Raw genomic sequence first — 11,279 nt, 5'->3', positions numbered from 1 at the left:
GTCTATGAAGATGGCTCCTGCGATCTGCTGCTTTTCAAAGACATCTTCTATGTGCTGAGTCAGGTTCAGCACTTGCGATGTGCAGCTTTTGCCTTTCCTGAAGCCAGCTTGCTGTGGGATCAGACAGGGGTCTATATTTTCCATAATTCTATGCAAAATAAGTCTCTCCAGAACTTTGTAGAGGTGGCACAACAGGGAGATTGGTCTGTAGCTTTTTGGGTTGTTACAGTCTTTGCCTGGCTTCAAGATGGCGATGACCCTTGCTTTCCTCCAGATTTTGGGGATCTGACAGGATGCAGTGCAGTTGTTCATCAACTCCAGCAGCCAGCGCCTACCATTACCTTATGCAATACTGTATGCATGACCAACCAGTTTTATCTTGCCCAAAAGACTGAGAATGTAATTAAAGCATGGATAAGAAAAGTACACCCCTCAAAATTGCTATTCAACTACAGTTCCTATCATCCTTAGCTAGAGGAATGCTGGGAGCTGCAGTTCGGCAATGTCTGGAGGACCATACTTTGCCCTCCTCTAAGACAGACAATATTGGCTTCAACTCAACATTTCCTCATATCCATACTCATGCCTACACTCCACTGAAGCACATACCACCACTGTCTAATTTACTATAACGCTCTAAGCCATCTCACATGTTTGAGTTATGTTTAATTCCTTTGTGATATTATACATTTTTCCTGCGATCTGCTGCTTTTCAAAGCCATCTTCTATGTGCTGAGTCAGGTTCAGCACTTGTGATGTGCAGCTTTTGCCTTTCCTGAAGCCAGCTTGCTGTGGAATCAGACATGGGTCTATTCTTTCCATAATGGCAATTAAAAAGCGGCGTCTGGCCAAGTTTTTCCCCAAATGCTGGCCTTTTGGCCTTTTGAGGACTTCAACTCCCAGAAGTCCTGAACATTAATCAAAGCAGCTGAGGCTTCTGGGAGTTGAAGTCCAAAGAAATCTGAACATGGTTTAAACCACGCCCACTCCTCGCAGGGCTGTTCCTATTGGAGAAAAGCGGAGTCCGCGTTCTAAACTCAGCCAGAAAGCCACGCCCCCTTGTCAAGGCAAAGACACGTCAGCGGAGAATTGAAGACCCGGATGTTCAGCTTGCTTTTATGGCTTTCTTTATAGGCCCAAACGTGGCACAGGAAGTAAAGTGAGGCCTGGTGGGCGGAAGTCCCGCCTCTTGGGCCCGTGCTGCGTGTACAGTCGCCGGCGAGGACGGAAGCCCTGAAGGTTCATCCCACGTCTTTCTTTGGCGTTCGAGCGGCAAAGAAGCAGCCATGGCTCCCAAGGGCGGCGGCGGGGCTCGGCAGCAGTCGGAGGAGGAGCTGCTCCTGCAGGACTTCAGCCGCAACCTCTCGGCCAAGTCGTCCGCACTCTTCTTCGGGAACGCGTTCATCGTCTCCGCCATCCCCATCTGTAAGCGAGGAAGGGAAGCACTCTGGCTCAGGCGGGATGGCGCTGCTAGGCCTCAGGCAGTCAGGAAGGGGACTGGAGAGCCAATGCCAACCAACCCAGGCCTTGGTCAGCTTGGGCCTTCCCTCCAAGTGTTTCAGACTCCAACTCCCGGTAGGCTGTTAGGATTTGGGAGCTGAAGTCCAAAACACCTGGAGGACTCAAGTTGGTCGACTTAAAGCAGGCATGGGCAAGCTTGGGCCCTCCAGGTGTTTTGGACTGCAACTCCCACAATTCCTAACAGCCGGTAGGCTGTTAGGAATTGTGGGAGTTGCAGTCCAAAACACCTGGAGGGCCGAAGTTCCCCCATGCCTGACTTAAAGCCTTGAAGATCTATATTTCTTGTTGTTTCTTTGCCAGTGTTGATGTGGAGAGTGTTTGGTTTGCCCACCCTGAAACATGCAACATATCATTGTCCTTCTTTAGGGGTCCCTTTCAAATCTATCATACCATATCTCTCTGTGTGTGAATCATATATATCTATATCTGTGGCTGGATGGCTCTTTGTCAGGAGGGCTTTGATTATGTTTTCTTGTCCTGGTGAAGGGAGTTGGACTGGATGGCCTTAAGTATAGGGGTTATGTGTGGGAAATTTGCCCCAATTCTGTCATTTGTGGGGTTCAGAATGCTCTTTGATTTTAGGTGAACTGTAAATCTCAGTAACTACAACTCTCAAATGTCAAGATCTATTTCCCCCAAACTCCATCTGTGTTCATATTTATGCATATGGAATATTCGTGCCAAGTTTGGTCCATATTCATCATTGTTTGAGTCCAAAGTCCTTTCTATGTAGGTGAATGACAACTCCCAAACTCAAGGTCAATGCCCACCAAACACTTCTAGTGTTTTCTGTTGGTCATGGTAGTCCTATGTGCCACATTTGGTTCAGTTTCATCAGTGGTGGAGTTCAGACTGCTCTTTAATTGTAGGTGACCTATACATTTCAGCAACTACAACTCCCAAATGACAAAATCAATTTTTTGAGTGATGGTGGCTCCTTGGGTTAGTAGGTGTCTTGTGGCCAAATTTGGCGGCAATTTGTCCAGTGGTTTTTGAGTTATTTGGAGGCTCCTTCTTTGGAAGCTTTTAAACAGAGGCTGGATGGCCATTTGTCAGGGGCGATTTGAATGCAATATTCCTGCTTCTTGGCAGGGGGTTGGACTGGATGGCCCATGAGGTCTCTTCCAACTCTTCGATTCTATGATTCTATGTTAATCCCACAAACGAACATTACATTATATACTAACCATCCCCTGACATGTATTGCTGTGGCCTAGTCTGTGTATAAGTGCTTTGTGTGCGTGTATATTTGTATATATGTGTGTGTATACATGTGGTTTTGTAATGTATTTTTATTTTTTCTGCTCTGCTGTGTTTTCAGTGTTTTTATGAGTGATTGTCACTCGTTGGCCTGATAGGTGTATTGTGTCCAAATTTGGTGCCAATTTGTCCAGTGGTTTTTGAATTATGTTAATACCACAAATAAACATTACATTTTTATTTATATAGAAGATAGAGAAGAAATGTGTGACCAGATGCTGCTCTTACCTTTCACCTGGTGGGTTGGCATAATGGGTTATACCCTTGTGCTGGCAAGACTGATAGGTTAGAGGTGCGAATCCGGGGAGAGCGCGGATGAGTGCCCTCTGTCAGCTCCAGCTCCCCATGTGGAGACATGAAAGAAGCCTCCCACAAGGATGGTAAAACATCTAATCATCCGGGTGTCCTCTGAGCAACGTCTTTGCAAATGGCCAATTCTCTCACACCAGAAGCGACTTGTGGTTTCTCAAGTCGGTCCTGACATGGGGGAAAAAAAACCTGGTGGCTGTGATGACTGTGGCTTCCGAGACCCCTTCCACCCAGCTGAATAAAATCCCACATTATCTGCTTTGAAATGGAATATATGGAAGTGTGGACTCAGGGCCCTTCCACACAGCCCTATATACCAAAATATCATGGCAGAAAATCCCACATTATCTGCTTTGAACTGGAATATATGGCAGTGTGAACTCAGATAACCCAGTTCAAAGCAGATATTGTAGGGTTTTCTGCCTTGATATCTGGGTTATAGGGCTGTGTGGAAGGGTCCACGGGGTCCTTCCACACTGCTGAACAATATCCCACATTATCTGCTTTAAATTAGGTTATATGGCTGTGTGGATTCAGGCACCTTGCACATAGCTGAATAATATCCCACATTATCTGCTTTGAACTGGAATGTATGGCAGTGTGGGCTCAGATAACCCAGTTCAAAGCATATATTGTGGGATTTTCTGCCTTAATATTCCAGGTTATATGGCTGTGTGGAAGGACCCCAAGATAACCCAGTTCAAAACAGATATTGTGGGTTATACGGCTGTGTGGAAGGGCCCTGGGAGTTTGGACTAGTAGAGTCTAATAACATTGAGATATTATTCTATTGTGTTGTCAAAGGCTTTCATGGCTGGAATCACTGTGGTACTATGAATTTTTGACCTGTATGGCCATATCCCAGTAGCATTCTCTCCTGACATTTAACCTGCATCTGTGGCAGGCTTTCTCACAGGTTTGCTCAGAAGATGCTTTGCTCAGAAGATGCTCAGAAGATGCAGGAAAAACGTCAGGAGAGAATGCTATTGGAACATGGCCATACAGCCCAATAAACTAACAGCAACCCTATTTTCCTGTTTTCTGTACTTCTTTCAGAACATATGTCTTTATGAACAATTTTATAGTATCAAAGTTATTGTTCGTTATTACATACAAGTTTCCTACTCAGTACAGTATTGATTGAAAATGACATATATGTAAATGTCAGTTCCACATAAGAGTAATTCCATATGTGGCTAAAAGTGACAAAAATTCGAGCCACATTAGCAAAGTGTACCGGGAATGTAATGTTGGCGTATGCAAAATGAAGGTATTATAAATGGTTAATATATTATAATCTTAAAGAAATAACTTGCAAATCACCTGCTGAGCTCTACTTGTCTATTTGTGTGTGTGTGTGTGTGTGTGTGTGTGTGTCAGGAGTGACTTGAGGCTCACATCACTTCTGGGGTGAGAGTATTGGCTGTCTGAAAGGACACTGTGAGGGGATGTTGGGATGTTTTGATGTGTTACCTTGTGGGAGGGTTCTCTCATGTCCCTGCGTGGTGAGCCGGAGCTGATAGAGCAGTGGTTCTCAACTTTCCTAATGCCGCAACCCCTTAATACAGGTCTTCATGTTGTGGTGACCCCCAACCATAACGTTATTTTCGTTGCTACTTCATAACTGTAATTTTGCTACTGTTATGAATTGTAATGTAAATATCTGATATGCAGGATGTATTTTCAGTCCCTGGACCAAATTTGGCACAAATACCCAATACGCCCAAAATTTGAATACTGGTGGGGTTGGGGGTGATTGATTTTGTCATTTGGTAATGCTGGAGTTGCTGGGATTTATAGTTCACCTTAAATCAAAGAGCCTTCTGAACTCCATCAATGATGGAATTGAATCAAACATGGCACACAGAATTCCCATGACCAAGAGAAAATACTGGGAGGTCTGGTGGACATTGACCTTGAATTTTTGGAGTTGTAGTTCACCTACATCTAGAGAACATTGTGGACTCAAGCAATGATGGATCTGGATCAAACTTGGCACAAATACTCAATATGCCCAAATGTGAACACTGGTAGAGTTTGGAGAAAATAGACCTTGGCGTTTGGGAGTTGCAGTTGTTGGGATTTATAGTTCACCCACAATGAAATAGTATTCTCAACCCCACCAATGATAGAATTGGACTAAACTTTCCACACAGAACCCCCATGACCAACAGAAAATACTATGTTTTCTGATGGTCTTTGGCGACCCCTCTGACACCCCCTCACGACCCCCACAGGGGTCCCGACCCCCAGGTTGAGAAACACTGTGATAGAGGGAGCTCATCCGCACTCTCCCCTTTTCTATGAAAACCCTATCAAAACCCTACTATTTATCAGTAGGCAAGGTACATACATACAGGAACAATTTTTGGGTTAGTAAATGAACCACTAGGTGGCATTTTAAACATTTTCATACTATATTTTTCCTGTTCTGAATGAATGAATGAAGGAAGGAAGGAAGGAAGATGTCTTAAGATGAACATAAATTGATTTATTTGACACTCAGCCTGTTGAAGACATGATGTTTGGCCTGCAGTGCCACTTACAGGAGCAACTCCAAAAACCTTAACCATCTTCAACATTTTTCCTTAGGGCTGTACTGGCGGATATGGCACATGGATCTTGTTCAGTCTGCAGTCCTTTACAGTGTAATGACACTCGTCAGTACGTACCTGGTTGCCTTTGCCTACAAGAATGTCAAGTTTGTTCTTAAACACAAGTACGCATTTGAATAGGTTATTTTCCTTACTTACTGTTGGTCTATGTGATATTGAACTAGGGGAACCCTTAGCCTATATCACTGTGGAAATTAAAAACTATTTCAGATCATTCTTGTTATACCATGAAGATTACTTAATATTGTATTCTGGGAGGTTTCTGAAGAAGGACAGTTCCAGAATTAAGACAATTTATGTGATTTCATGTAACTAGTTTTATGTATGTTAAGAGGATGCTCTTTCTTTTGAAATATACTTGTGTATGCACTTCACCTTCAGTACATGTTGTTGACACATCCTGCTATAATTTGGATGTTCCTGACTATTGAACCACTGTGTTTACTACTCCATGAGGAATTAATTGGAATTGGATGTGATTTAGCTCATTGGCTTTATGTCTTCACCATATTAGTAGTGGGACTTTCACATTGCACAGCAGTTCCTGTTTGCTGGCAAGCTATGGGACTTCTGCCTGTGTTCTTCTAGTAGGAAAGCTTGTTATGAAATTGATTGTGAGTCTTCATAGAAAATAGCAATGTAAATGCTTTCCTTTTGTAGAGTTGCCCAGAAAAGGGAAGATGCAGTTTCCAAAGAAGTAACTCGTAAACTTTCTGAAGCAGACAATCGGAAGATGTCACGTAAGGAGAAAGATGAGAGGTAATGCCCCGTGACTGTCCAATATGCTATGCAGCCTTGGCTACAAAGCATTTAAATTGCTTCCATTTCCTAAAAATGGAATTTGTCATTGTGGTTGGGGACTCATGTGGAGTCATTGATTCTTGCAATTTTATGCTTACTGGGTTGATAGCCTGCAACATGCTGGTTTTGACTATTGGTATTTCAAATGTTATCGTAGCTTGCTTTTTAAAGCAGCTTTGAATTTGTTCTATTTCTGTGGGAGGGTGAGAGCTCTATGTGTAATTCACCTCCATTTTATATATCTTGATGCATTAGATACACTTTTGAAAGCCCTTTCCCTCTAAAAATGCTTTTCATTGGTGCTGGCATGAATGCTTGGGTACCAAGCCCTGAGACTGGTATTCTACAAAATAAAGTTCTCATTTTTCATAATGACAGTAACTCAAAGGAGTAGACCTTACCTTGCTTTAAAAGTTGTTTGAAAAATGACTGTGCATCTGAAAGCTAGGAACAATTTTCTTTAGAGATTGCAGTGGGAAACCTATCTTGGCTCTTAGCCAGCATTTAAGTACACTGCAGCTGGTATAAATTATGTGATACGAGACTTGAAGAGATAGGTAGGTAAGTAGATAGATAGATGATACATATGTACAAAGATAAGCTAGATCGCTAGGACAGCTCATGGATTTGGAGACTTATTTGCAACTTACATGCATTTTCTGAACAATAGTGCATTTTCCTCTTTACATGGGTCTGGGTTACACAACAGATCCAACAATTGACTGAAATTCTGTACCAAACGCATCACCACAATGTTGTAGTGACAGACTAGTTCCTAATCTGGTTCCTAAAACCCACTTTTAAAACTCTCCCGGTAACAGAACCACAGTTGCTGTGGTTCTGTTGCTGAGAGGTGTAAGCTGGCCCCATCATTCTGAAGCATCCTCTTGGACTGCAGAAAAAACTATGGCTCACCTGCTTTTCAAAATGTGTTTCAGGGTCATTTGTGATTGTGGCTCCAGGGCCAGGATCTCAAATTAGACTACAAAGCAGTCACAATATCCTAAGCCTGATTGAACATTGTAACTTTCCTAATGCCAGCCATTTGTAATATTTCATAAAGTAGGGACATAGCTATGTCTGTATATCTTATGTCATCAGAAAATGTCTTCCCTACCAAAAATGAGGACAGTTATGTGGTTTTGTGGTTGATTTCCTCCCATCATTTCCCACATGCTGCTTGGTAGACATCTCTACCAAAAACAAAATACTGGATTAAAGTTTTAGCTTTGAGTAACCCAAAAAAGTGAAGTGTTTAAAAGATTTTTGAAAAGGTTTTATTAAAAATGTTCATGCGCAATAAGAACTATACTCAAAATAAAAGAAAACAAGTAAAAAATCCATAAAGGATAAGTAGAATGAAAATAATATGTATTTGATTTTGAACTTAAATATAATTACCATTTATGAACTGTTATTGTTTAAACCAGGAGTTCTCAAACTGTGCTCCATTGAATCCTTGGGGCTCCATGAGTGATAGTGAGGGGGTCCTCAGCACCATGCTGCTTCTTGCCTCCTCTCCTCCTGAGAAATGCAGTGAAATTAAAGTTTGGTGCTGTTACAACAGCATCTGCAGCAGTGTCCCCTAGGGCACAGACTATTTCTCTCCCGCCTCCCTGGGGCTCCATAGGAAACATTTATTTCAGAAAGGGCTTTGCAGCTGAAAAAGTTTGAGAACCTCTGGTTTAAACCAATGTACTAGTCATCAAAACCTAAAGTCAGCCTGTTGTTCTCATTACTCTACAAAAAAACCACAACGAATTAAAGCATCCCAATTTTTCCAAAAGGTAACCAGTGATTTTGTTTTAATTAAAATGTTAATTTGTCCATTTCAGCTTTGTGTGCCATTGATATTGTTGTGTTTCCACTTCTGCAGATATAATCTTGCTGCTGTGGACATGTATCATTGTGATTTTCTATGTTTCCACCAATTCCCAACAAATAAAATTCAGATTTCATTTGAAAATTAACTTTCAGAAACTTTTTAATCATGCTGTTTTTGATTTCAGAATCTTTTAGGCACTATGTCTTCAGTCATTTTATTCAGTTTCATTAATGTAAGTTTTACCTGGAAAATGGCTTTACTTGTTTTCCCCCAACAGTTATATGCATGTACAGTATCCTATAGGAATTTAAGGAGAAAAATTGCTTCATTTAAGGAAGTGTTCCACATTTGTTAATCTTCAAATGCCTATTGTCTCTGCAGAATTTTGTGGAAGAAGAATGAAGTGGCAGACTATGAAGCCACAACATTTTCTATCTTCTACAACAATACTCTCTTCTTAGTTTTGGTCATTGTTGCTTCCTTCTTTATACTGAAGAATTTCAATCCCACCGTGTATCCTTTCTTCCTCAGAATTTCAAGCAATTCTCGGTAGATAGCTCAAGGAAGTCACTAATAATATTTATAGTCTAAAGATGTATAATGTTCAAGGACCGATATAGTACAAATACCGCAGCAATGGTAGAGGAAATAGCTCAACATCGCTACATTGAAACCCAAATAAATAAAAATGCATGCTACAGTGAAGCAAAGATTAATAAAATATTATTTTGCCATCAACAGCAAGCAGGGACAAAAAGTGTGATGTCATTTTGTTTGAAGCCGATTAGTGTTCGAGACCAAAAGGTTTAACTACATTTTTTTCAAGTCAGGAGTGACTTGGGAATTTTACTATCCTGTGGAGGCTTTTCTCATGTCCCTGCATGAGAAGCTGGAGCTGACAGACAAGAGCTCACCCGCTCCCCGGATTCGAACTACCAACCTTTCAGCCAGTAGTCCTGCTGACACAAGGGTTTAACCCATTGCACCACCGGGAGCTACCATTGAAATTACATTACATACTGCCTTTGCTTAAAAATTCCCTGTCCTTATATTTTCAGCTTTAAATAAGGTCACTCTGAAGAATTTTTTCCTGATGTAGCTGCTGTAAGTGTATGCAGGTTTTTGGGGGAGTATTTCTGTCAGTGGTATTTTGCAAAGTGAAAAGGTGTTTATATTTGGCCAAGCTTAGACAAGGTCCTATAATAGTTCTAAAACTATTACTGTTTTTAGAGTTTTGACGTTTATTCCAGTCGCCTGATAGTGTGCCTGCATGACCTGTATTGGTGTAAGGCATAGATACAGGCTCCTTCCACAAATGCAGCTTCCTGTTGGGTTCTTTAGTTGGTATTTTAATTCTTTTTCTGTAGCTAACAGTGGAGGCAGTGTACGAGTTTACTTAACCAGTTCTATAGTGGGAAGTTGCAACACAATAAATTACTTTAAATGGTTGATGAATCAATATTTTGAGTCCAACCTCACTTTCTGGCTGGGATTGCTAGCTAATCCTGTAATTGCTTCTATATGTGACCTAAATCTGGTTTCAGGTTCCAAACTAGAGAAGCATTGTGCTGTATTTAGGTTACCCCAATTAAAAAAGTAGATGTGTTTGTAGACATTGTTACCTTTATAGAAAATTTGGTACCAAAGGTAGAAAAGAGATGGAAATAATACAGGTAAGTTTTTGCCTCATAATAAAAGAGCAGTTGAAGATATTTTAGTTATACCTTTTATTGAAAGCTAAAGATATGCACACTGTGTCAGGTGAGCTAACAAAATATGCTAAATGATTTAGGGACCAACTGAAAGCTTTTTCCACAGTGCATCTCAATTTCTTTCCCACCAGCCTCCATTTTTTGAATGAGTCCCCGTCAAGATCTACAAATCTTGTTTTTTTTAATATGCTGTGGGTAGCTGGTGAAGCAGGGATTCTGGAGGGAGATGCTATTTACCTTGCCTGTTGTAAGAAGGCACACACAAATATAGTAGAATTATCTAGATTAGAATTTCATTCTTTCCCAGTTCAATCTTTAGTGTATTGCATATTGTACGAACACTGCTACAACCTGGCATCATAGGTATATGTTTTTCTAGCCCGTCTTCATCATCCTATCCATTTTATTGTCCCAAAAATCTTTCCAGCAAGACAGGAGGTGGGATCAGGGGGCTGGCTGGCAGGCAGAGGGCAGAAAAAGCCTAAAAAGAAGCTTTTCTGTTAGAGCCTTTGTTAACTAAGTGTGTTCATAAGAATTTAGATGAGTATGTTTACAAGCATCTAGAACTTCTTGACTCTACAGTGAGCTGAGTAGTACTCAGGATCTGGATTTGAATTGTGTGCTTTAGATGTCTTTTTAAAGATATTCTGTCAGTTTATCAGTCATAGTTTGCTCCTTTGTTTTATCCTTGACATGTTGCTTTTTCAGAAACTACATCCTTTCCATCAGTGCTTCATCTGGATTGATTGCATTGCTGTCAACAGGCTCTAAGTAAATGGAATTGTTTGGGAGGATGGGTCCTGCCCAATTGCACACAGGTGTAAGAAGGGGGGTATTGCCTTTTTTATACTTTGAAACCATGATCATTACTTTTTTAAAAGAAGAAAGAAGATGGGAAAAAATACTATAGGCCTCATCTTTAGTTAACAGAACAGAGCTGAGCTCCTCAGATCTTCCAGACTAGGCCCAAACACACCTAAAATATTTCTGACAGTTAAAGCCTCTGTCAGGCATTGGATTTCAGGAACATTAGTTTATAGCTAAGCCTTCTGTGTTTGGCATCCTCCCGGAGAAATGTTTGTAATCTGTCAGCGAAACACATCTTGTGGGCAGAAAACAGTAGCCTTGTTCTATAGTATTTTGTAACCATGTTTGAATAAAAGCATGAAAAAATAGTATTTCAGTGTCTTTCTTTTGGATATACCAGTCTTTTGACTTCTGTCCCTTATGGTGGAA

General features: G+C 41.0%; 1 protein-coding gene across 1 annotated transcript; it reads left to right on the top strand.

Moving 5' to 3' along the window:
• The first annotated feature begins 1,165 nt into the window (after positions 1-1,165).
• SSR3 (signal sequence receptor subunit 3) lies at positions 1,166-11,218 on the top strand. The gene is made up of 5 exons (XM_060767647.2): positions 1,166-1,425; positions 5,683-5,809; positions 6,366-6,464; positions 8,713-8,844; positions 10,752-11,218. The coding sequence occupies exons 1-5, from the start codon at positions 1,287-1,289 to the stop codon at positions 10,816-10,818; spliced, it is 564 nt and encodes a 187-aa protein (XP_060623630.1). The 5' UTR covers positions 1,166-1,286; the 3' UTR covers positions 10,819-11,218.
• Positions 11,219-11,279: the final 61 nt, after the last annotated feature.

The sequence above is a fragment of the Anolis sagrei genome, chromosome 3, assembly GCF_037176765.1.
Source record: "Anolis sagrei isolate rAnoSag1 chromosome 3, rAnoSag1.mat, whole genome shotgun sequence".
NCBI classification, from domain to species: Eukaryota; Metazoa; Chordata; class Lepidosauria; order Squamata; family Dactyloidae; genus Anolis; species Anolis sagrei.
This window is presented reverse-complemented; position numbering and strand designations above follow the sequence as displayed.

What these genes read in the sequence shown, in the direction of transcription:
- SSR3 (XM_060767647.2), top strand. Translation starts at nt 1,287, where the DNA reads ATGGCTCCCAAGGGCGGCGGCGGGGCTCGGCAGCAGTCGGAGGAGGAG. An exon ending in AAGTTTGTTCTTAAACACAA is followed by an intron (nt 5,810 to 6,365) that starts GTACGCATTTGA and finishes TTCCTTTTGTAG; the next exon opens with AGTTGCCCAGAAAAGGGAAG. An exon ending in AAGAATTTCAATCCCACCGT is followed by an intron (nt 8,845 to 10,751) that starts GTATCCTTTCTT and finishes TTGCTTTTTCAG; the next exon opens with AAACTACATCCTTTCCATCA.